The following is a 27,538-nucleotide window of genomic DNA, read 5'->3' as shown; positions in this document are numbered from 1 at the left end:
AGTCGGCCACACCCACCCAGCCCCCAAAGTCAACCTCAGCCCTGATGCGGCCCTCAATGAAATTGAATTTGACATCCCTGCTCTAAATGTAATGAATCACCAAACTGGGCAAACCAGCTTGATTTTTAAATTAAATAAAACCTTCCCTTAAACTGTTGTCCTGCAGATTGTTGGAAATATAACTCCAAGAATTCCTAGACATCATGTGCAAGGCTCGATATTCCCAATATCATATCCCTAAAACATCTGGAAGGCATCAAATTAAGGAAGACTGCCATATTATTCTGCCTTGAAACAGATTTCCAGAATTTCTGCCTAATCAAAGTTTGCATCTAGGCAGGTTATATCTGGGAAGGATGTTCTCTGTATACAGGAGAAGAAGGCACACAGAACAGATTCCTTGACTTTTATTCTCATAAATTGTTAAAAATAGCACCTGCAATGTCTTCAGTGCAGTTTACAGATTTATCCAGAAGGATACTCGCATTGATGATACAGCTCCTCAGTTCAAAGAGACTGTGCAGTGAGAGAGTAGCCACGTATGGCTTACTCCATCGTTCTCCTCCATCTTCCACATCTTCCTCAAATTTCAGCCATCTGGAAGTGAGGCAACCAATACAACCCAAATCAAATACAACAGCAAGAGGTTTCAGGATCAATACATAATATTTATTTTTCCAGATGGCTTGGAAGGCCCAGCTGTAAAACAGAGAAGCCGAGCAAGCATTTATGCATTCATATTAGTGAATAGTAATGTGGAGTCAGTCAGTGGACATATCCCTCAAAATCTGCCAGGCTCCCTGTCCCACATCAATAAAGGCAATGCAAAACACCAGTTCTATCATTATTTTTATTTACAAAAGGGCCTACAGGTCCCACAGAAATCACAAATGAATACAGAAGTACAAGTAGCTCTCGATTTATGATAATTGAGCCCAACATTTCTGTTGCTAAGTGAAACCTATGAGCTTTGCCCTATATAATGTCCTTTCTTGCTACAGTTGTTATGTGAATCACTGCAGTTAAGTTAGTAACATGGTTGTTAAGTGAATCTGGCTTCCCTATTGGCTTTGCTTGTCAGAAAGACACAAAAAGTGATCATGTGGCCCTGGGACATTGCAACTGTTGTAAATATGTGTCAGTTGCCAAGTGTTTGAATTTTAAACACGTGACCATGGGGATGCTGCAACAGTCATAAATGTGAAAACCGGTTGATCATAAGTCACTTTCTTCAGTGCTGTTGTAACTTTGAACATTCACTGAATGAACTGTTGTAAGTCAAGGACTACCTCTAAAAAATTATTTCCTATCTGTCAGTGACGGATAGAAATTCAAAACAAGACATCTTGCAGCAAGCTGTGTTTACTACCTATTCCAATCTGGAGTACCCACGAGTATGGATGAAATGCTCATTCACAGGGACAAAAGCCACATATATACTCCAGGGAGCTAGACATGTTTTAAAAAGAAGAATTGGTACAGAACAGGAATTAAACAGGCTTGTTTTTTAAGATGGGAGATTAACTCAGAAATATATTTGATAAATAATCCAACTGAGTTCAGTTTTGGATGTTGTATATAGCAGATAAGTGAACCTGACTGCATGGAGAAACACTTTCTGTAACTTTTCTGATGCTGGAGAAATATGCATAATGAACCCTGCTTGAACCCTACAGACTATATTAATATCCCCTAGACCAGGGGTCCCCAACCACCGGTCCACGGACCGGTACCAGTCTGCGGAACAAGTCCTACCGGGCCGCTGGCTTGCTGGGCGCCGCCATCTTTTTGATGAAAAAGTGCTTCCGGTGAGCTTTTCCGGGTAGAAAGCTCACCAGAAGCACGTTTTCATCAAAAAGATGGCGGCGCCAACTGATGCCGGGCACGCGGCGCCCAGCTGATGCGGTACCGGGCGCGGTGTAAAAGGTTGGGGATCACTGCCCTAGACTGATTATACAACGTAATTCTGAAATATCACAGAAAATTTTCTAGCTATGTTAAGGTCCCATAAAAGAAAATGCCAGCTAGTAGAGATAGTTCTCAATTTACATCAGTTTATTTAGTGGCCATTCAAAGTTACAATGGCACTGAAAAATGTGACTTATGACCGTTTTCCAGTTACGAACTTTGCAGCATCCCCGTGGCCAGGTGATCAAAATTCAGTTGCTTGACAACTGGTTCATATTTAATGACCCTTGCTGTGTTCCAAGGTCATGTGATCCCCTTTTACGATCTTCTGACAAGCAAAGTCAACAGGGAAGCCAGATTCACTTAACAACTGGATTACAAACTTACCACCTGCACTGATTCACTTGAGAACTGTGGCAAAAAATGGGGCAAAACTCACTTAACAAATGTCTCACTTCATAGAAATTTAGGGCTCAATTGTGCTCTTAGTCAGGAATTACCTGTATTGGGGAACTTTCAGATATAAAACATATCCTTTACCATGATTAAAGAATCTACCTTATACTTGAACTACGGAGACAACAGAACATGGAATAGGAATGGAATACTGTAATGAGTTTTTTTCAATGTTTTGAGTCTTTAAGAGCTTTAACAAGTCGTGGTGGCACAGTGATTTGAATGCAGTACTCTAGGCTACTTCTACTGACCGCCACTTCTACTGACTGCAATTCGATTCTCACCAGCTCAAGGTTGACTCAGTCTTCCCTTCTTCTGAGTTTGGTAAAATGAGGACCCAGATTGTTGGTGGGGTGTAATATGTTGACTCTGTAAACCGCTTAGAGAGGGCTGTAAAGCACTGTGAAGTGATATATAGATGCTAGTGCTAGTGCTATTTTCCACAGAGTGCTGCCTGACTTAAATTTACTCTGGCAATAACCTTAATAGATTTCTTGCTTTGCCCTCAATCTCAGCATATAAATGCTAAATTTACAAGGAGGCACTATTGTTTAATTCCAATTCCTATTTATTTAAATAATAATTGAAAAATCCCTTTTTACGACCCTGTAATTCCTTAATTCAGGGTAGAGTCAGGGTGTGACTGGATGGTGCTGACTGTTTAGTGGCCGGATGCTCTTCCCGACGCCATGTAGAGTTTGGAACATATTTTTTCTTTGTACCCTAGGAGAGAAACATCTGCCGCTACCTAGGACTGAACTCTCAACTTTCTGATTTAAATAATAATAATGACAAAGTCTAAACATTTGGCTGACTGTGCTACCAATCATAGTAATAACAGCAGCTTTAGAAGTAATAAATAGGCAATGCTGTGTAGTAACAGGCGTTAGTATTCCATCTGCCAGAAGAGGGCATCCATTTACAAACAACCAAGCCAATAATAAATGTATTATTTTAAGGTTTCTATCAGCTTCCAAATGTTATTTTCTAGTTACTTACTCATATATTTTGAATTATGTTTGGCAGTGCATTAAATGTACTCCTGAATCAAGTTTAGAATTACTTTAAAACCATTTCTGAACTCTATTCAAAGTGGTATTTGGCACACAGTAGTTATCAGTACTATTCCCGCTCCAAACTCGATTGCAGAAAGTATGACTTCAGCAGCAGAGTGGTGGTCAATGCCAGGAATGCACTACCTGACTCTGTGTTTGTTTTTTTTTTGTAAATTTTATTGGTTTTTAAAAACAAACATAAACAAACAAAACATAAAAACATCAAACTTTCTTCCATAGGTATACAAACAGTGTGCCGGTTGGTTTACAGATTATTTTGTGCATCCATTTCGTAGTCTTCAATTACAGTTACATTACATAAAAGCTCATATTATCAATCAAAAATTAAATACCCTAGTATCATTATTAATCAGTCATTTGACTATAGTTTTATTCATTCATATTTTACGAGATAACCATAATTTACTTAGTTTATTTTATAACAATTCATATTATCCTCCCAAATCTATCCTAAAAACATTTTGTAGATATAATAAAAAAGTACATCTTTATATATTTATTATTTTCTAAAAATCTACATATTTCATTACTGTACTTTATTATCTAACCATTGATAGGTTACATCCTTTAACCCACACTCCTTTAACCTCAAACTATCCACTATAGACCTCACTCCATTCCCAAGAGGTCTATAAGGGGCGTGCATACGTGCACAATTGTGCCTACCGTCTCTGTCCTATTGTCCCCATTTATTTGTACCTATTTCCTGTATTCTTACTCATGTTTACACTTATACCTATTATCTTGTAAGCGATTGACAAATCAAACAAACAAATAAATAAAATAAATACCCAACAGAAATGCACTACTCCAGAAACTGATTTTAATTGAATCCAAAGATAATGAGGTAAGCTTGAATTTTTTTCCCATAGTTGTAAGATGAGCTATTGAATTCACAGAAGCCTCCTGATTTGACATGGCATTATCTCATGCTGAGACAAAACCAGTTGTACACTTCAAAATAACCCACAAATTGGGAAAACTTTTGAACAGATTATCAGATTCAGAGATTTTCGGGTAAAATTAGGGAATCAAGAACACATTCTGCACAGGAGCAGAAGCTGCTTCTAGACCAGAAATCTGATCTGACAAATTCTGTCCAAGTAAAATTGGAACAGACATACTGAAAACTATTGTACCCGTTCCATATTTAAAAGGTGATTTGTTTGTCCCTCATTAACAATCAACAGGCAGGGGAAAAAATAATTCCCTGGTTCTTTTACCTTGCTGTTTCTTTCCACTCTGATTCTTCACCGTCTTTCACGCAGATTTCATCCATTTCTGTGAATAAATCATGGGGGACATGCTCCTCATCCTCTTCCATACCAAGGATAAAGTGAACTCGCTGAGATGGGGTATCTAACAAAGTAGAACGTTGTATTAATAATTCTAATGATGAAGACAAGGGTAATGTATTCTTTGTGGATATGGAAACGCCCAGGGACAGCAGAATCAGGGAAAAAGAATTTAAAAAATATACAGGCAATTCTCAACTTATAAGCATTCATTTAATGACTGTTCAAAATTATAACAGCACTGAAAAAACTGACTTATGAACGATCAATCAGAGTACAGCTGGAAGGGACCTCGGAGGCCTTCTAGTCCAACCCCTTGCTCATGCAGGAAACCCAATCTCATTTCAGACAGGTGGCTGCCCAGTCTTTTCTTGAAAACCTCCAGTGATGAACACACCTACAACTACTGAAGGCAAGTTGTTCCACTGGTTGTTTGTCCTCGCTGTTAAGAAGTTTCTCCTCACTGTTAGGAAGTTTCTCCAGGTTGCTTCTCTCCTTGATTAGTTTCCATCCATTGTTTCTTGTCTTGCCTTCTGGTGCTTTGGAGAATAAGTTGACCCCCTCTTCTTTGTGGCAGATCCTCAAACACTGGAATATTGCTATCATGTCACCCCAGTCCTTCTTTTCTCTAAACTGGCCATACTCAATTCCTGCAGTAGTTCTTCAGATTTCACACTTACAACCACTGCAGCATCCCCGTGGTCATGTGATCAAGATTTGGTCCCTTGTCAACTGGCATGTATTTATGATGGGTCAGGTGATCACCATTTGTAACCTTCCCAGCTGGCTTGACAAGCCAAGTCGGTGGGGGAAACCAGATTCACTTTACAGCTGTATGGTTCATTTAACAAGTGCAATTATTCACGTAATATAATTGTGGCAAAAAGATCACAAAATAGAGCACAACTCAACAACTGCCTTGCTTAGCAGTAGAAATGATGGGTTCCATTGTGTCATAAGTTGAGGCACTACCTGTATATAGAGAGAGAGATCTGACAGACAAAAGGGGTAAATTACAGAAAAGATCTCGCAAAGTTATCAGTTCTCAAAAAAAAAATATCAGTCAAAGATGAGATTCTTTTAGTTTGTTGTTTCTGGTGTTTTATTCTTTGGTAAATGAAAGTCATTGTTAGTAATTTTGCTATTAGTTGAAAAGTAAATAGAATCTGCAGGACCAGAAGCTCATTAAAACTACTTACAAAAAAGTAAAGTCACATTTAAATGAAACTTAACTTCATGGACCCACCCATATAGATTTTTTGGAAACTATATAGAAGTAGATTAATATCGCCACCTCCTGGGATTTGTTTTCAATTCCCTGTGTACTTTACAGCCTTCTGTTTCCTGGAGGTTTCTAATCAAACCAATTCTTAGTTCCAAGCCTAGAAAACATCAGTTAATAATTAACCTCTGAGCATAGACGCCCACATCCTGTACATTACATTATATTGCAATTTTGTTTGTTTTTACTAAGTAAATTCTTAGCAAGTATCTTTCAATTGTGATGTGCCACACTAATCTTTCAGTTCCCTTTTAGATTCCTTATTCTGGCAACATATTATCTGAATGTCTTAGCCGCATTCAGTCTGTTATCTGACTGATATATAAATCTTCATTCCCTGATGGCACTCTATGAGCTGTGATCTAGGTACCAAGGCGGAGTGTCTCTTCCTTGCTAAACATTGCATGTAATGTACTTTTACTGTACTGGCTTAAAGATGCAAAGTGTATAGGATTACATCACACATGAATACAGGTGGGATTTCCCATTTCCTTGTTTTTGTGGCGAGTTTTACAACTTAAAAAAAAATACAGTGGAACCTCGGGTTGCAAACGCTCCTAAGGAGAGAAGCAACTTAGAACTAAGCAGTAATTTCCTGACAGTTAGAACAATTAATTAATGGAACAACTTGCCTACAGAAGTTGTGAATGCTCCAACACTGGAAGTTTTTTAAAAAGATGTTGGATAGCCATTTATCTGAAATGGTGTAGGGTTTCCTGCCTAAGCAGGGGGTTGGACTAGAAGACCTCCAAGGTCCCTTCCAAATCTGTTAGAGAGAGCAGTTTCATAATGGAGCTGATTGACTGGAGGTTCAGGCTTCTCCGTTGGGGTAGATCTTCAAGAAGAGGGTGAGCTGCCACCAATTGGATATTTTAGTTTCTGAATCAAACTTTGGATTAGAATAATGGCCTGCAAATGCTTTTGTGGTTGTGACTGTAAGGTAATCCTGCTATTTCAGAGACAATAGGTCCCTCTGTCCATCTCCAAATCTTTCAAAGATTAAGGATTTGCTTCAGCACTTGGAGTTACTAAAAGTGCTCAGCCATATTCTGAATGCCTCTCTAAGATCCTAAAGAACTATACATGACAATAATATGGCTCATTCCCCACACTGTGTTCTATTATCAACGCACACTTACCGTAAGTTTCATGCTCCTCCAATATACTTTCCTTTATCCGATCTCGTTTTCTGTGTTTGGGGCCGTGGGGTCTGTGATGTCTGTGGCCTTGTCTAACCAAAGGCATCCGTACCCCAACATATAATGTCCTGTGCCCTGGAACAAAAGCAGATTGTCAGGTATTTATGGCTTTGATTTTGTTGAAATTACATCAGTCCATTTAACTGCAACTGCTCTTTATAACCATCAGAAATACAGAAAGTCATCGTCCTAATTAAAGCCATACTTCATCATTATGTTGATGAAGACCTTGGAACAATATATACAGGTAGTACTTGGCTTACGACAAAATTTATTTTGCTAAGTGAGACATTTATTGAGTTTTGCCCCATTTTACGACTTTTCTTGTCATAGTTGTTAATTAAGTTCTTAAGTTAGTAACGTGCTAAGTGATTCTGGCTTCCCCATTGACTTTCCTTGTCAAAAGGTTGCAAAGGTGATTATACAACCCCAGGACACTGCAACCGTCATAAATATGAATCAGTTGCCAAGCATCTTAATTTTGATCACATGACTATGGGAATGCCATAACAGTCATAAGTGTGAAAAATGGTCATAAATTATTTTTCTCTATGCCATTGTATCTTTGAATGGTCACTAAATGAACTGTTGTAACTCAAGGTCTACATATACATAAATTGTCATTTAGCAACCACAATTGGGATTGGTAGCTGAGCTGTTAAGTGAAGCAGTTTTTAAGTGAAGCAAGCTCATGAATTTGCTTTCCTTTGCTCTACAGACACAGGAATCCTTGGGACCTGCCCAGAATTGGTTAGAAGATGGGAAGCTATATAACTTCTTTAAATAAATAAATAAAATAAAATGCAAGAATTAGTTGTTAAAATTTTTTTATCACTGTCATAACTGCAAATAGTCACTAAACAAGACATTCATAAAACAAGGACTATGTATATTTTAAGCTGTCATTACACTCCAGACAAACTACGCCAGTTCTTATAGGTACCACTATATACCACTGTCATTCATAAGACTTGTTACAACACAACAGCTGCTCATAATTTCTGGTCCTTCTTAAGTAGTACAGCTAATGAAATACTTAGGCATGATTTCCTTAAAGCAAAATGTATCATCTAAATATGAGGTGGAGGATGTTCCCTCTAGAATGAACTGAGGAACCAAAGCATTAACAGAATGTGATTTTAACTTCTAATTTGGGGTGGGGTGGGGGGATGCAGTCAGAAGCAGCCTTGATTCAGAATGAACAACAATGAAGTTTGCTAATTACATTAAGAGAACAAGTATGCCTTTATTGATTTGTTTGTTTGCTTGCTTGCTTTCCTTTAAAAGAAACCCGTAATTTACACCTAAAAATTACCAAAAAAAAGAATTTTAAAAGGATAAAATAAGTGATAAATATATATGTTAAAACTGTAAAATTAGTGCCAAAGCAATTAAAACCCATAATAACATAATCTTATTCTTAAAAGCCTGGTAAATAAAAATGATTTTGCAAGAGACAACAAAAGCAATAAAAATGGTGAAGACTGAAAACACTGGTCCTCAGCTACTTGTCACGTCTCACCATCCAGAAAACAGGCTTTCTATAGATGTCCTGGTATGATGAATTTGCTTCACAGTTCAAATCTTGCTGCAGTATTTTGTAGTACAATTGACATTTCTTAATCATCATCAAGAGCAGCCCCAGGTATAGTGCATTACAGTAATCTAAACAAAACGTTTCCAAGGGAGAGTAGAGCCTGAGCTAATGGAAGGTATTTCATATATTAAAAGAAAAAAGGAAAACACTTAGGCCCCTAATGTCAAAGATGAGTTACAAGTGCTCCAAGCTATTAATTTGACCTCTATTGAAATGCATAGAAATCACATAGACCAATATGATCATGTATTAATTCATACAGACCTAAACTGCTGAAACTGTGGCTGATTTTACCATAGCTGACCTAGTTTGTCTTCAAAGCGTCTTGCCAATAAGTCACACAGAAAGCTACCAAAGTTTCTGTATGATCTCTAACTGGACTGGATAGCACCACAATTACCTGAAAAGACTTCCAATGATTGGCAGTGAGAGGATAAATGGTAGAAGGGAATAACTAAGTCAGTATATCAAGCTTGTTGATTTCTGAATCTGAAAGAGCCAGCCAAAGCCTTGCAATCAAAACTAGCTCTAAAAGAGTGATATCCAAGAATTATCATGTGGGCAGTACTTTAATAAATTCTATGAATTATAGTACCCATGTAGCACAAATCCATTTTTAGATAACTATTGCCAGGAACTGCTCATCTGAGAACATAATCTGTTTGTTGCATCTTTTTCTCATTTGCCTTTCTCTATATTTTGTTCATACCACCTGATATTCTCCATTGACAGAAAAATTGTATGTAAGCATTCTCTCTCTATCTCTAAGAATCTCTGCTCAGGCATGAGTTTAGCCAGGATGGTTATGCTACCAAGAGTTTCATGTTTGCTCCTGCTGAGAATTCCCTGATGTTAATGATATAAACATGTAGCAGGCACAGGGGGAATCATACTAATATAGGAAATGAGAGAGCAGGAGTCTCTTTTGTAATTGAATGTCCACTGCTCAAGGGGAAAGAAAATTTCTTGTAAAAAGGCCTACACACTCAGGAGAATTGGTCTGGAAGAAAAGACAATGGAAGCTATGCTTGGTGCATACTGATTAAAAAATTCAGTTATCTGCATAGATTAGGATCAGCATTCATAAGCAGCAAAGGAGACCACAAGTTTCTGAACAACTCTGTTTAGAGATCTATTTTCACCTGCATTGTAAATCACCAAGTGAAACACAGTTGTTTTAACTGTTTAACACATAATAAGCTCTTGGATATTTGACAATTCCCTTGTTTTTGCCGTTTGAGGTAGCTAGCAAAAAAAATGTAGAGCTCTGTTTTCTGGTTATGTTAGCATCTTTGAATTATAATTTTCAACTATTGTTATTTTTCTCAACTGCTATATAGATCTAATCTTCTAGTTTGAATTGTGATTGCAATTTAGTTTGAATTGACTTTTTACCACCCAAACTCGCTTGCTTGCGATGGGCTGCCATACAAAACAAATAAATCTGTAAATCAGTAACCAGATTTTTTTTGCAGTTAGCAAAAAAAAGGGGGGTTGTAAAATGGGGCAGAACTCACTTAATAACTGCCTAGCTTAGCAACAGAAATTTTGGGTTCAATTGTGGTCATACGTTGAGGACTACCTATAGTAGGGCTTCCTTTCATGTATAGTAGTCTGGGACAAGGTGGCTCCAAGACAATATACAGATTGTTCATTTTTGCTGTCTTTTGTTCTACCAAGCTGTTAGTTTGTTCCAGTACAATTCCATATCTCATCCATCCGGAGTTTAACTTTCTAGCAACATAAAAAAAGCAGTGTATGCAAATCTACTTGGAAGCCATATACCCTTCTGACTTTGTAAAACCTATCTCACAGAATTTATGCTGTACATTTTTAGGGATGAAGAAAGTTCACTCAGTTCATGGATTTGGGTTCTCTTTCCTTCATTATTATCCCACTGCCTGAACCCTAGCAATGAAAAGACATGCCTGAATTCACAAGAGAGGAAAGGTTTTGTGACATTTTGTGGCTCTGCTCTTTATTACTAATTTAAACACATTATGCCAGGCAGGATCCACAACAAGTGTAAAGAGAATAAAGTATACGCTACAGAATTAACTATTTATTTCTCCTTTGTACTGACTCTCAAGAGTGATGCTTCTTTTGGCAAAAAAGGAATTATTTACTGGAATTGACAACCTGCTTGCTTTTGAGGATGTGATAAAGACTTGAAGCGAGCAATATACATAAGTCATTATCTTAATTATAAGTTACAAATTTAAATTAAAACACTGACAAGCATGTTCTTATGGAAGGTACTGAAATTAGTAAGTCTACCATGCTACCACTCTGAATCCTGTAACAAGAATGTTTTATTAAATAGAGGTATTTTTCTCAATCAGATTCAACCCCCATAGGAGGGAATATAACCAGCCTTCTGATCAAATCATCACTGGTATGCAAGAATCTCATCTACAGATTTCAAAAGTAACAGCTACTCGCGGCCCGCAGACCAGATGCATCACATGTTGGCCACACCAATGCCCAGCTAAGTGAAGGGGGGGAAGTTGCGATATGTCACGTGACGACGCCATGACAACACAAATTTGACACCCCTGAGCTACAGACTAAAAACAGCAACGTGTGAGTTAGAGAACATCTTTAAAATTGATGTATTTCTATCTGCCCCCAACTTTTCTTTGTATGCTTTTAGTGGCATTCAGTCCACTTCACTGACCTTTATAAAATGTATAGAGTCAGAAGACTCTCTTCTATTGTATTGATTCAGTTATCTATTTGATTCAACAGTATGACTCAGTTTAAGTCTGATTTGTTTCAGTGACTCTTCCACTGCATACTTTCTGTGCATTTTTCCTAAATCACCAGAAAACAAACTTCTGCTGCTGTATGCTATTAATAGAACAGTAGCTGCTATATACTTAAAAATGCAGTTTTCCCCAATAAAGTTTTGAATAAACTACATATTAACTCCAGTTTTGGATCATACTAGAAATTGCTGATATTACCACTTGCAGCTTCTGAGTAGATTTCAAGGGCAATCCATATAAAGCAAAGAACGGTATTCTATACCTGAGGTAACCAAGGCAAGAGTGACCATGAGAAGGGCCCTCCCTATCCACGTACAGGTGCAATTAGGAATCTGTACAAAGGCCTTGGTGGCTACAGATGTAATCTACTCTTTAAGAGGATCCTGGAAGTCTCCCAAACTTGAGTATCTGTTGCATCTGGGAGAGTGAACCCCATTCTGAACTAGAGATAAAAAGCCCCATCTGAGTTGTCTAGTTAGTACACAAAGCCAGTCAATCCTGCTCGGATTGAGTCTCAGTTTGTTTCTCCCCAACTGGGACCACCACCCAGCCATTGGGTGGTGGATCTTAACAACATCACTCAATTGACTAGGGATCCACATACACAGCTGAATCATCAACATATTGATGAGAACCGATCCTGTTCTCCAATGAATGACCTCAGCAGCTATTATATATTTTTATAATATGCAGATACAATGTTTGGCAGATAATGGTTTTTTTTGGTATGAAAAAAAAAACATCTACCATGAATTTCTTCTTGCCTCAAGGCCCTTATAACTGTGCTGCATGACATAAATAAGGACTTACCATTTTAAAAATGAAACAAACCAACATTCCAAAAGTAGATTTTGGTAATAATTTTGATGGGTTTTCTTTATTTTAAACAAATATAGAATGTTTTTGGTTGTGTGATACGTCAAATACTTTTCATTATATGCAGATAGTTTCAACTTGAAAACACATTTAGTTTCATTCTCAAATATTTAATAATTCTTCACGATGTAACAGAAAAATAGAGGAAGAGATAAAAACACTAGAAAATAATTGTTTTACCTTCCAACTCCTCTGGTTCATAATGAATGTTAACAACATTGCTGGTGCCTCCCAAATCAACAACCGCCTCATCCTCGGGCCTCTATTGGAAAGATAAACATGGTATATCACATAAATGTATCACTATGGATTCCCCACAAACCAGAGGTGGTATTCAGCAGGTTCTGACCAGTTCTGGAGAACCGGTAGCAGAAATTTTGAGTAGTTCGGACAACCGGCAAATACCACCTCTGCCTGGAGTTTTTAAAGTATCCTTCCCCTGCCACACCCACTAAGCCACACCCACAGAACCGGTAGTAAAAAAAATTGAATCCCACCACTGCCCCAAACACACACATACTGAGGGAGGGAGGGGGAATGGGGGAGAGAAAGAAAGAAAGAAAGAAAGAAAGAAAGAAAGAAAGAAAGAAAGAGAGAAAGAGAGAGAGTGAGAGCACTTTGTCTGCTGTTAAATACTCCTTTATGTAGCTAGGCTATTGTACCTCACAGTATAATGGACTTACTCTGGCATGGATAGACTTCAGAATCTTGTACAACAGAGAGACTGGACAGCATGTTTTGACAATTCTTTATGAAGACATGAATTGTGCAAGATATTTCTTACAGCCTAACTTCTATTACAAATTTTTCTTTCATTGTTTTATATTGTTTTATATTGTTTATATTGTTGAGAATCCAATTAATAACGTAAAACTTGCATCGTCATGGTATCATCACGTGACATATCACGACTTTCCCCCCCTTTATTTTGTTTCTGGGATGGCAAAAAATATTTGAAACAAAGATGGCATGAATTGGAAGATGGTGATGAAGACAAAGAGCTGGCTGGATTGTGGGAGAAAGTCTACAGTATATTTTGTAGGGATTGAAAATGGCAGAAGAGAAGAAGTTTTACCAGCCAGAAAGAAAACCAACTGTCAGCTTGATTGACAAAGAGTAACTGTTAGCCAATATCTTTAAGCAATCCCATACATCTGGTTAAAAGTATTTAAAAACATAAAAGAATACCCATAACAAAGCTAGAAATATATTTGTTTGTCTTCACCTTTATTATTTTTATAAATAACTCGGTAGTGAACATACCAAATACATTTTCCCTCCTCCTATTTTCCTCAAAACAACGCACTATGAGGTGACGTGGTCTGAAAGTGAGCGGCTGGCCCAGCTGGCTTTCATGCCTAAATTGGGACAAGAACTCACAGTCTCCTGGTTTCTAGTCTGGTGCCTTAATCACTAGACCAAACTGGCTCAGATCTTGCAGTTTGCATCTATATTTTTCAAACATCTATATTTAGAGAAATGTTTAGATCCCTATTTAGTAAAAGGGGAAAAATACCCCCAGTATACCACTTAGGTAGTATTTTCTGCTTATCTGTAAAAACAGAGAAGAAAATATGGGGGAGCCATTGTTAACCTTACATAACCTTGCTGAGGAATGCACTTAGATGGTGGTCTTTTAGAGGAAAAAGTCTAAAGTGGTATTTTGCACTGTTTTCTATCAGATCCTGAGAACCTGTAGGAAGCTCCAGTCACTTGTTTAAATGTTGTTTCTGCTATTTCATCAAGGCACAACTGACTGAAATACCATGAAAGCTGAGATTCTGAAAATACATGCAGGAATTTTCATTGCCAAACTTTTTAAAAAAATCCATGAGACTTAGTTTAGCAATGAGGAATCCTATTTTTTCCTGGCAAACAAATGGGAAATGACAACACACAAATGATTCTCTTGGTTTAAAGTAGTAACCCACTGTTACTTTTGCCTGATTGTATTTATTAAAATTTTAATAGTCCTTCAAAGGGAAAGAAAAACCACTCAATAAAAGCAGTCATGCAGCCTCTTTTTATTTCTTTCCTCAACCTAGAGACATAAATTATGCATGTCAATCTCATATAGCTCTGCTGAAAGCAGATATTCCTCAAGGAAAACCAAAACATTTTCTCATCAATGGGCCATAACAAGATGAAGCCAAATTCCAATATAAAACAACAAAATGCAATTCTGTCTCTATCCAGATTATTCCATAAATAGAACCTCAGTTGGGTTCTTAAATTTCAGTTTCATATCAGCAACTGAATGGTTATCAGCCAAGTTTAAATGTATAGAGCTTTTTTTTAATGTTCCCCTCTAAATACCTGTAGTTCCTCCATCAACACTGGAGATGATCTGAGCAATAATGCAAAATCAGGATTTAGGATTTGTTTAATCTGATTGGGTTTAAATGCTCCTGCAAACCATCTTTTAAGCAGCAAGTGCTGCTTTAGGTTTAGGCCAAAAGCACCATGATTTATTTTAACCACAACTTCAAATATCCTGAATCTGAAATCCTGTCTTATTACAGATCTGGTTTGATGCAATGCCTCCTCCCCACTCAACAAAAGCAACATAAAGGCTTGACTCAAAAAGGACAGCTTTAAAAGTAAATTAATTTACAGCATCCATTATTTTCTTTTGATAATCATCCTTCTTAGAGACCAGCATAGCTATGAGGTTGCACTTCTAGTTTGCCCTTATTTCATAGTTCATAACTCTAATATTTTCCATTTTTCCTATCATCCAATTAATCAATGTTCCTGCCTTGCCTTCATTGTTACCTGCTTGTTTACTCAAGCCAATGTTCCAGTAGGTCCTTTCCCTATAGCTCAGACAAGTAGCAATAATAAGTAGACAGGGTAGCATTATGCATGAATAATTAGCTGCAGAACCATTTTATCTGATACTATTTTCCTTCTAGGCATTAGACATTTCATTTATTTTAATTTACCTATAGCCATTAAGTCAGTTTCTAAAACACATATTAGTTTGGAAATATTTTTAATGCCACTGGCAACTTACAATGTTTAAATTGCTACTCTCTCTGCTCATCTCATATTAATGAAAATTATATTTTGTTTTATAATTTTCATTTGTAAGTAATACTTTTTTAATTAATTCTTACTCAGGTGGCCATGACTATTAATTTATAAAGAAGAATTTTGTTCCTGGAGTTGGGGGAGGGGAGCGGAGAGGAGATCTGAGATCTGAAGCTGTCCTCTGCGTGGAAGATAGTTTGGTCCAAGAATAATCTGAAGGGGGAAAAATTCCTTAAACAGGAATCTAGGACACAAGCCTATCATCACATTTCAATGACACTGTCCCTTTGCTCAGTATTATTTTTTGAAACATAGAAATTGTTTTCAATTTTATATGTAAACAGATAAATTGTCATATCAGTATGCTATACAAATGGATACCTTGTGTATTTTTTAAATAATATTTTTCTTACCTGATACTCTACTTCCCATTTTTATAAGTTGCACTAGGATTGCAAAACAAAATGATAGAAATCTACTTGGATTTGCAAGAGCCACTTTGGTGTAGTGATTAAGGCACTAAGCTACAAACAAGGAAATTGTGAATTCTAGTTCCATTTTAGGCACAAAGCCAACTGGGTGACTTTGGACCAGTTATTCTGTCTCTCCCCTAGGAAACATGTACAGAAATGACAAACGCTTCTGAATATGTTGCCTAGAAAACTGCAGGGACTTGTCCAGGCAGTTACCAAGACACCAAAATACCTATAAAATGCTTATGATGCTTCCACACTAAAGATTCCCTGTGAGACTAATAAAAGAATATCATGGAGCTATCCCTTCATCTTTTCAAAGACATACTAGCAGTAACTGGATTCACTTTTAAATGTTTTTAGACGATACAAATATTGCACACACAGAGAGAGAGTTGATTCTCATTATTTGTGATAATTATGTGCTATTAAATTTGTTGCAAATACTGAATTAGCGAATACTGAACCATTGCTCCTAGGGGAAATAGAGGATAGTTGTTTACAGAATGAAAGCTGAAATAAGGCAGCAGAGCATTGCCTTACAGAATTTAGAATGTAGAATAACAATTGGGAGGGACCTTGGAGGTCTACTAGTCTAACCCTTTGCTCAAGCAAGAGACCCTAAACCATTCCAGACAAATTCTCTTCTTGAAAACCTCCAATGATGAAACACCCACAATTTCTGGAGGCAAGCTGTTCCACTGACTGTTAATTCTTAATAGCTTAGAGATCTCTTTAATATTGTTTAACCCATTACTCCTTGTCCTGCCTTCAGGTCCTTTGGAGATCAGCTGAACTCCCTCTTCCTTGAGAGCACAGTTCAGCCTGAGTTGGGAATCTGTCTGTCAGGTTAATTCATTTTTTGGCTGCTCTGTGCATGTCTGTGAATGATTAAAAGGCTCATGAGTATCGATGTAGGAAATATAAATACATTTTTAGCAAGTAAGCAGTTTGCAAATACAAAATTGTGACTAAATGAGAACTAACTGTATACATTATGTAAAAAGGTTAAGAAGAAAGTAGTGAAGTAAGAAGAGAAATGGAATTGAAAAAACAAGCAGAAGTCAGCAAGAACTAAAATAAAAGGATGGAGAAAAAAACTGATGCATCATTGGAGAGAGATCTAATTGTGATGAGAGATCCAGGTTTGAGTCTACCCTCAACCATGATATTGCAATAAAATGAAGAGAGACCCCCAGATATTTCACTTTAAGTTATCAAAGGAAAGGCAGATTATAAATCTAACATATACGGTAATTCAGAAACAAAACAGATAGAAGGTAAAGAATGAAGTGATAAATCTAGGGGGTTTTTTTCTCCAAGAATAAATGTGCTTGTTTTTATGAGCCTACTTCCTTATTCATTTCCTCTTGGATTGAAAATCCCTCAAATCATGAGTGACACTTAAATAGTTATCTGTTTAAATAACTTGTTAATGTAACATGTACAGGTACCAGGTTTACACTGCTTATTACAACCAAATCTAAGAGCAACTAAGATCAAGAAACCTTATTCTGGAGCTGTAAGAAACCTGTCAAATCCAAAATTTTAAACATGTTAAAAAGAAAAAGAATTAGAAATACATCATTGGGATCACATCTGCCATTCAACACTGCACAATTCATGCAAGTATCAGTCTGAAGGAATTATTAATACCAGAAACACCATAGTGATAAATTATTTAAGGCAATATTCCTGGATGCTAAATCCATCTTTAGTATTCCAAATACAACAGCTTCTAATCAGGAATTAACTGACAGAATTCTCAGTGTGGATTAGGAGTTATTATTGTTGTTCATTACATAGTCAGCTAGATGTTCAGACTGGATGTAGCATCTTTGCCCACCTACCGAGTCCTTCCCGGGGACAGGGAGATGTTGATGTTTGATGGTGTTCACATTTTTTTGCCATCCATCTTGTGGTTGAAGGCAACGCTGAGCAGCTAATTTTTCAAGTATACACACAACAACAAACATTAACAGAATTAAGGTGAATTCCTTCTACGTGTTCCAAGAACTTGAACAGAACGTTTCAGAGAGAGAATGGACTCTTGCTGCATTGTGGTACTCTAAGGAAACATTTTCCCCCCAAGCAGAACTCCAAAGTCTATTTATAAATCTTACTGAAGTGAGAAATAATTAGGGTTTTTTTCTGAACAGTGCAGACACAGAATATATCATTTATCTCCTATTGTTTTCTCAGTGTGCTCTACATTTTGTTATACCATGTTTCTCCAACAATACGACCCCCCCCCAATAGGAAGACCCAGCATGTTTTCTAGACATAAAATGAAATTAAGCCCCTCCCCCCCAAATTTAGGCCTAGTTTAAAACATGTGAAATTGGGGGGGGGAAGGCGGGGGGAACTTGCCATTAGGAGTACCCGCGGGCAGCTACGCCTCACCATCAGCCACTCCTAACAGCCAATCATGGTGGAGCATGGAGGGCTCCTTTACCCCTCCCTTACCCGGGTCAGCAGGCGGGCGGCGGCGGCGTGGGTGTCCGGCAGCATTTCAGACGCTTCTCAGGCCTCCATAGCTTCCAGGGTTCCCACCAGTGCTGGAGCCCCTCTCGCCAGCGCTGTCTCCAACAACAGTGTCTGAGTCACTCCCGCTTTTCCCCCGTCCCCGTGACAACAGGGGAAAAAAAACATTTTGAGGTATCTGGGAGCGCCGCCCGCTGCGTTTTGGTTTAATCCCAAGCGGCTGGGTGGGCGTGACAAGAGCCGAGCGAGCGTCTCTGCTGCTGCTACCCTTGGTGCTCCAGTCTCGGGCTCTGCAAGTTTGCAAAAGTCCCAGTGCGCAGCCCGTTCCCGCATTCCAAGCGCCCAGGCCGAGCTGCAGCTGTCCCTTTCTCACCAGCGCCGTCTCCAACAACAACAGCAGCAGCGGCGGGAACTGTGGAAGTGTTTCAGCCGCTTCTCAGGTGGGGGAGCCGCCTCCGTAACTTCCACGGTTCCTGCCGCTGTTGTCACTGTTGTTGGAGACGGCGCTGGCGAGAGAGGGACAGCTGCAGCTCGGCCTGGGCGCTTGGAATGCAGGAATGGGCTGCGCACCGGGACTTTTGCAAACTTGCAGAGAGCCCGAGGCTGGAGCACCAAGGGTAGCAGCAGCAGAGACGCTCGCTCGGCTCTTCTCACGCCCACCCAGCCGCTCGGGATTAGACCAAAACACAGCGCACGGCGCTCCCAAGTACCTCAAAATCTTTTTTTTCCTGTTGTTACGAGGATGGGGGGAAAGCGGGAGCGACTCAGGTGCTGTTGTTGGAGACGGCGCTGGTGCGCAGAGGGCGGGAGAAATTAATTCACCCCCGAAAAAACATCCTAGCCATTTTTTTCGGGGCTCAAAAAAAAAATAAGGCCCGGCCTTATTTTGTGAGAAACACGGTAGAAACATCTAGTCTGGAAGCAAGTTTGGAAGCAGTACAAAGCCATTCAAAGATGGCTGCTCCCACTATCACTATTGGCCATAATGACTGAGGTTGCTGGAGCTACAGTATTATTCAGCTGGAGTTGCAGGCCACAGATTTCCTCCTGAAAAACTTCAGATTTCTATGCTGCCTTTTGTTCAGGAGCTCAAACAATACAGAGAATCCCTTCCATTTTTCAATGAAACAACACCCCCGCTTGGTAGATTGGACTTAAACTAACTGGGCCAAACTCACCCAGTCAGTTTTCATGGCTATGGGAGGGCTTGAACCAGTCCAGCACCATAATCACTATTCCATGCCCATGTAATTTCATACTATGTAGGACAATTTATATTTTTAAAAGCTCTTGCCCATAAAGTGTGTTAAGACAATGGTCCCCAACCTTTTCTGGCACCAGGTGCTGGTTTCATGGAAGTCAAGGGAGGGGGATGGTTTTGCGTACTACCTACCCTGTTTCTCCAACAATACGGCCTCCCCCAATAGGAAGTCCCAGCATGTTTTATAGGCATGAAATGAAATTAAGCCCCTCCCCAAATTAAGGCCTATATTAAAACATGCGAAATGGGGGGGATGGTGGGGGGGCTTGCCATTAGGAAGTACTTTTGTTGCACAGCCGGATATGGTGCTGCCTGTGTTGACCCCGATACGAAGTGCCCCACCAACGCCGAGGTCAACATCCAAGCCGTCGCTACCCGCCCACCTAAAGATGCAAGGGGGGGGGAATTAAGTCACCCCCGAAAAGACAGCCTAGCCATTTTTTCGGGGCTCAAAAAAAAATAAGACCCGGCCTTATTATATGAGAAACATGGTAGATCCCGCACATGCACAGATGAAGCTTTGCTTGCTTGCCCAGCCTGGTTCCTAATAGGCCACAGACCAGTACTAGCCCAGAGGCTGGGGACTGCTGGTTTAAGAAATCTAGCAAACTAATTATACATGACTATAGACTCTCTTATTAATGCTGCTCAGTGTTTGGGTATTTTGTTTTGTATTTGAAAATTGTTTCCCTAGGGTATGCAGTCTAAAGCATGGCAGTTCACCCTTCCATTCCTGTAATAGAGCAAGCAAAAAGCGTTGTGGCTCAGCCATAGAATCAAGAATCACGCTGGCTGTGCTTAATAAAACTTACTCTTTGAAAAATGAATTATCCTGAAGCTACATGTTCAGGATTGTGCTGAAAATATCACAGATAATTTTGTATTTCTTAATGCTACATGACCAAAGATTTACTATTCCCACAAAGGTTTTGAAGAAAAAAACACCATTTTTTTAATCCTGAAAATCAAACATGTTGCTACAGAATTGAACTTATGGGGTGTGTAACTTAGCAACCAGGCTTATTACTGTAATCACTGTTGACTTTCCATTTCCTAATTACTTCTGCAGCATTTACAAATACTACTTATTCTGTCTTAGCAACAGCTTTTCTGTAGGTTGCCTCTGGCAAGATTTGCGAGCAGCCCAAAAAGCAAGGAGAAATGCCATACATATATTAGCTTACGTATCACAAACAGACCCCTAAGGTTCCTGTAATATCTAGGCCCACCTCTATGACTTCCACATCATTTGAGCAACAACTTCCAGCCTTCCTCATCATTTGGTACTACTGGGAGCAGAGAGGCCACAATTTCCAGCCCCTGGAACTGAAGAGCAGAAGCTGAAGGATATAGCTTGCCATGCAGAGGGGAAGGAAAAGCAGTACCTCCACAAACTTGTTTTATCCTCCAAGGCATAGGCCTAACTAACAGAATTAGTGGGAAATGGCTATGGAAGAGCAAGCTGATGAGATAATTGCAGGCACCTGTGCTAACTTTCTCCCCTCTTGTTTGAGCCTTCCCAACCAGCATCAGCAGAATTGTATGTGAAAAGCTTACCCTTGAAGCAGATGGGAGAGAGAAAGGAGGACACAAGAGGAAACTTGTGTTTTTGAAGTGTAGTAGCAAAGCAGCCAAATAAAAAGGGGTTTGTTTTTTCTCCACAGAGAGGAAGGTCCTGAAGAAAAAGAAAAGCCAAGCCCACACCAATGCTAGCAAAATGCCAGTGCTTTATCGGCTGCTCATTAATAAAGAAGAAAATAACAACAGAAGAAATCCCAAAGGGGCAGGGAGGATCTAGAGACAGATCAGGAGCTGAAAGAGTTAAAGTACTGTTGCACATTAGTGATGATACTGCATACAGCACAGTAACAGTAGTAATAGTATACCTGTAGTAGTAGTATAATATAGCATAGAAGTACATAGGAAGAAGAGTGTGGGTGGATGTGGGAGCTCCAGAGACGTATAGAAGGTAAGTGAGTGATTGGTGATGGCAGTAGGAAAAGAGGGGTGTGATCTGATGGGGTGGGAAAGCAGCCCCAAGGCCTGAGGGGCAGGGAGCATCGCACAGGGTGCCTCAATTGGTGGCAGTGGCCTCAGGCAGACTTACGGCCTTCCATTTCAAGGCAACCCATGTTCTGCTTAATGACCTGTGTGGTTGCTTAACAACCACATTTGGGAGAGTAGGGTGGGAGTCATTAAACAGGTGATTACATCACCTTGCTTATTAACTGTTACAACCTGCAACAGCCTCTGTTATGGTTGCAACTCAACTACCTATGTTTTAGTGTTAGCATTTTCTCTGGAATGTTTATTCCATATACACAAAAAGCTTAGAGAAGAGGAGAGTGTCATGTACAGACAAACATGACTTATTAATGAATCTGAGATAAAGAGGGATGGTACTGTGTTGTATCACATCTCTTGTATACCAAACAGGTTGGAAATAGGTCAATCTCAGTGCAGTTTACATTAACTGAATGTTATGAGTAGGAACTATCCTACAGATTAATCAATTTTGCCACGGACCAAATTAACAGCAAGAATACTTATAAGGACCTTGGGAAAAGGTATTTGATTAAAGTACTGAACTATTAATTATTCTTCTCTCTGTTCTCTGACAGAAGCTTCTAGGTCAGCCAAAAGGATTAATTGGATTCTGCCTGGTTTATGTAACCTGGAAAGCATTGTGTTTTTTAATCAAAATAAATATCCAAAGTTAACACAGAAGGTCTCCAAAGATGACTAATCCATTCTCTATCAGTTGTTTTACCTTTGAAATTAAATTCCTGTATGATGTCATCAGTTGTCTTCAGCACAGGTGTGAAACCACAAAGAAAGAAGAATTAACTTTCTTCTAATATGATTTAGAGTCCAAATCTAGTCTAGGCTATGGTCTCTCTTCATGCAAGACGCAAACACTTGGGGTCCATTCCACACACCCAACCAGCTACGTGCATGTTGACCCTAACAGAAGCCAGTTTCAGAACTTACTTATTTGTTCAGCATGTCTTTTAGACAATTTAAAATATAGATTGCTAGGTGGGGGAGGGGAAACAGTTGTATAATAGATACAGCTTTGACTGGATTTTCTCCCTTTCCTAGGGCCACATGACTATCATTACTATGACAGCATGGAACACATCAACATAAACGTTCCAAATGGATTGGTCAAGATACCTATCCTTCCATCCCACTCCGCTGTATCCATTTCTAGAGAGAGAAAATACTGCCCATGATTTTATTGAAAGTGAATACTGGTATAAAATACAGTGGGAGTCCTCATATTTTCCACTTGGTAAGAAAGCTGCACTTTTTCTCTATGATACAGATAGTTCTAGCATTAATAAAGAGCCATAACCACCACTGTTATAGTCTAAGAATTGTACTTAAGCCCTGCTCCCAAAGACCTCTTTTCCCATGTTTTCTAATTAACTTAATTCCCCATGGTGGGAGGACAGTGTCTGTTAGGTTGTACACATTAGTTTTTTTTTAAATATTTGTACTGTTTTGTTTATCTTGGCTGCTGATTGTTTTGTATCCTGGAGGTTTGGTTTTTTTTTAAAAGGTTAGCTACTCAGAATCACTTGTTTGAAATGAAATAAATTGAATGAAATGAATGAACAAATAAATGAATGACTGAATAATATGGTTTGTTCCAATATTATCTCTACACTTATTGGATCATTGTTTTTCCTCTCCATCTTTTCTTTTCCATTTCTTGACTTTGAGAATAAAAATATTGAACCTAGAAAACCTTACATATTTTTCTGCTTTTGTTGCTTTGTCATGACTTTTTATTCTCCTTTTCTTTGCCTGTTTCTAAGTCTGTTATCCTCAAATAGGTAATTTCAGCTGATTATTCTTATATGACTGAATATATTGAAATATTGTTTACCCTCAGTGACTTTGAAAGTGGCCCTCCCAATAAATAGGCCCTGATAATTTTCTACATTATCACCACTATAAATCCCTACTGCAAAAGCTCTTCTTGTGTTCTTGTTTAACTATAGTAGCTATCTTGGTTAATTACAAGGAACAGGTAAATTACAGGTAATTATTTTTAATTCCAAATACCTTATGGAAAGTCAACCAAACTACATAGATACATTCCTTTTGGGGGAAAGGATAGTATTTAGTTATTACAATTTAAACAAAATAATTATTAGTTAAGTGTAACCTCTAGTAAAAAAATTATGACCAATGCCCTTTTCATTTTTTCTTTGGATTACTGATAGATATCTATGGAGATTCTCAGTCATCCAGGTCATGGTTTTCCCAAAGGTGTTTTTTCAAGAGGCAACCAGACTTCTGTTTTTTCTTTGAAGAAGTGTTACTTCTCATCTAAGAAGCTTCTTCAGCTCTGACTGGATGGTGGGGAATGGAATGATTTATACTCCTTGCAGACAGCTGGTCATTTGCATTCTTTTAGCCAGTTGTTAAGGGCACCTGGAGTTTTATCTGTGTCATCAGAGTCATCAGAGTGGTGTAAATGGGTGTGGAGCCTTCTTGGAACTGTTGAAAGGACTATGTTGTAGATTGGAAATAGATGATGTCGTATCCCTCTCTCTGTGTTAAGAGAAGGCTGTTCAATTTTGACATAGATAGCTTCTTTGACTCCTCTTTCAAATCAGCGATCCTCTCTGTCCAAAATGTGGACTTTGTTGTCTTCAAAAGAATGGCCTGTGTCTTTTAAATGCAGATGGACTGCTGAATCCAGTCATGATGTGTTTGTTCTCCTATGTTGTGCCATTGTGGTAAAAGTATAAAAGCCCAAAGCAGACCTTCTCAGCCAACGTCCTCTCACTAGAAGAACTTGCTCCTCAAGTTTAGGATGTTTCTTTCCCTTAAAAAGGCTGGTAAGAAGATCTTTTTCATATGACCCCTAAGGCATAAGTTGTCAAATAATTTGGGACTACCGGTAGTTATCCAACTTTTCGTGTTGATTTACTGTTGATTGGTACATGAGGTATGTCCCATAATATGGCATTTTATGTATTGAGTTATGAGATACCTTAAGTCTATCAGGGAAGTGTATAAACAATTTTCATATATTCAAGATATTTGTTTCAAATGATTAAATGTGGAAAATATTCCAATTTTGGAGACTTTTTCAAAAATCACATTTCCTATAGTCTTATGCTATCAGTGGAAGATTTAGCATTTTCCTGTAATCTCTGCATTGCATTGCATTGCCATCATATTTTCAGACTTTGTACTATTCTCCCTGCAATAAATAAGACACAGTTCATATATAGAGAATACTGATTAATTTTTCATGTGTTCATTTCACAGCACATACTCTCTCTCCTCTCATCACTGTAACCTTTCTGTGAACTGACCAAGCTGTTTCAAAATGCTGAAATTTTTCATCTTCACACAAATTAATGGAAGAAAGATCCAGTGAAGCAATAAATAGATTTTCCAATTTCAATGGGCTGTTAGCATTTCCATTCCTCTTCATTACAAACATTGAATTTATTTCTTTGGTTTTTCATTAGTTTTATAAAATATAAGCACACCGGAGGTTTAACATACATAATATTCCAACAACTGTCAATTTAACTTTAAATTAAGCTACCATTAGAATTAAGCCTTCTATAATAAGCAGCATACAAATCAAGTAAATATATGAATAAATTATAATTGGCCCACAATTCTGCCAAAGTATGGCACTGGTCATTGGGAATCTAAATTCTGCTCTGAATCAGTTTCAACTATAGAAATGTGCTACAGTAAGAGCACCAGCAGTGCTAGAAAAAACCAATAGAAGCTTCAATGTTTCAATGCATTTCACAATTCTATAAAACTGTGTAGAAGAATACAATTTGCTTGTATTTATTAAACGACAGATAGGTCTCATTTAAAGCTTGTAGTGTAGTGCAGAATTGTTATGGCTGTAAAAGGGCCCTATGGTTGTAAGAAAGCAGGGGAGAAACTAAAGAATCATCAGAGAATAATTAATTGATATTACTCTTTTGCATTTCAGGAAAAGGAATATTCCTCTTTTCATCAATGCCAAAGCCTTTCAAAATAAAAAGAACATTGGAGGATGATTAAGTCAAGTTTAGACACTGTAAAAGCTCCCAATCAATACATGGGTTTAAGTCCCAAAGCTTTTCGCATCAGCTTCCCAAAATTCTTTGGTTGGATTTGCAAGTTTATTTGCATAATCCTCAACTGTTTGAAATCAAAGATACTTTTTCTTTGCTTTTTTATTTAGTTATTTTACTGCAGCTTGCATATTAGTCAGTTCTCACTGGTTTAAATCAAGCAATTGACATTGAAACAAAATAGTAATAACATAATCCTCCTAAAGTGACCCCTGAGAGGGGACAACTAGATTGGTTCCCAAAGAGACACCTTTTTGAGATTCCTTTTTTTAAATATTTGTAATTAAAATTTTGATTTTAATCGTAAAAGTAAATACAAACTAAACTCAGCAAAAGAGAGATAGAAAGAAAGAATAAAAGGTGGAAGGAGGAAAAGAGAAACATTTAAAGAAGTGACTTCCAATTTTCTTCTAAGTATAAACAAACTGGTTAAATCTTAACTCTTTCTAAGGTTGCAAACAAATACCTCTTTTTTCCCATCACTGTCCCATTTCCTATCCATATGTAAATCCATACATCATTTTCAGTCATGGCATCAGCAAAAAATATTTAAAGGATTACCAGAACTTTTTAGAAGTACTGTATAACTTATTTTAACACTGGTCAAACAAATAAACCTTAAATTCCTTCCTTTTCTTTCTAATAATCTTCACCTTTAATACATAAAGACATTGAGATAGGATTCAATCTCCATTTTTTTTGTTTTTCCATCCCAAAGATTTCTTCAAGGCTTTTACAAACCACTTTTGTAAATCCAATAAAAAGTCTTTATCCAGGTGATTTTCTCGTATTTCCACTTTATGTGTCTTTTCTGCCTTCTAATTCAGCTTTTTTTATTTTCCAGTATTGTGGATTATGAGCTGGTCAAAGTTGTTTAGGATAGGGAGCCATATAAATCTTATAAATAAATAGTTTTTATGCTGCACTCCACAAGCCCAGAGCTAATTTTATATACCACCTTAATAATCTTCCTATTTTTGTTATATTGCAACTATTATCTATATATTACTAAGTTTTCATGTATTGCTTCTAAGACTTAGTTAATCCATATGCCTTTGTTAGCAAATTGTTATAGGCAAAAAAAAGCAATCCTCCATATGGTAAGATGGCCTTTCAGTCACCCCAGTTTCATTTTGCTTGGGGAAACAACTTCATTTTGTCTGAGGAAAACCTGCTTGCTTATCACTAGAAGAAAACTATTGCCCACATTTCCTCTTATAAGACATACTTCAATCCTTCTGTGAAAAATGCTGTGAATGATATCATGCCTGTTCAGAGCAAATTAATTACTTGCCAGCACACTGAACACAAAGCACAAGTGCCAAGAGTAGACACACATGCAGGAAAGATGAGGTAGAAACATATGATCGTGTGTGAAGTCCAAATATATATTCGGTAGTGAAACAGCTACTATCTTCCACCTGCTGAAGGAAGAAAGGGAAAAAAAAATAAGGGGGGGAGTGGGGGGGGGGGGGGGGGGGGGGGGGGGGGGGGGGGGAAGGGGGAAAGGGGGAAGGGGGGGGGGGGGGGGGGGGGGGGGGGGGGGGGGGAAGGGGGGGGGGGGGGGGGGGGGGGGGGGGGGGGGGGGGGGGGGGGGGGGGGGGGGGGGGGGGGGGGGGGTTAAGAGAGGGCATTTTGTTTTTGATATAACTCAGCTCAGTCATGCATTTCACCACCTACTGGATCTCTGTCATTGTAAGGACGGAAGCATCATAAATAA

The 27,538-nt window shown here is 38.4% G+C and overlaps 1 protein-coding gene across 9 annotated transcripts in view; it reads right to left on the bottom strand.

Annotated features, from left to right (window-relative positions):
* LOC113420152 (electroneutral sodium bicarbonate exchanger 1-like) overlaps positions 1-27,538 on the bottom strand; it is a 98,303-nt gene that overhangs the window by 55,839 nt on the left and 14,926 nt on the right. For all 9 annotated transcript variants that reach the window (XR_015747784.1, XR_015747782.1, XR_015747783.1 and 6 more), the window contains exons 2-5: positions 12,638-12,719; positions 7,157-7,291; positions 4,664-4,799; positions 437-597 (exon numbers count right to left, since the gene is read on the bottom strand). Coding sequence is in view for 5 of the 9 variants with exons in the window: in XM_087956311.1 (XP_087812437.1) it covers positions 437-597; positions 4,664-4,799; positions 7,157-7,291; positions 12,638-12,719 (514 nt within the window). In the remaining 4 variants the exon portion in view is untranslated. The remainder of the gene's footprint in view (positions 1-436; positions 598-4,663; positions 4,800-7,156; positions 7,292-12,637; positions 12,720-27,538) is intronic.

This window comes from Notechis scutatus, chromosome 2 (assembly GCF_049901735.1).
Source record: "Notechis scutatus isolate UNSWTSFEM ecotype Mainland chromosome 2, rNotScu1.2, whole genome shotgun sequence".
Classification (NCBI taxonomy): Eukaryota; Metazoa; Chordata; class Lepidosauria; order Squamata; family Elapidae; genus Notechis; species Notechis scutatus.
This window is presented reverse-complemented; position numbering and strand designations above follow the sequence as displayed.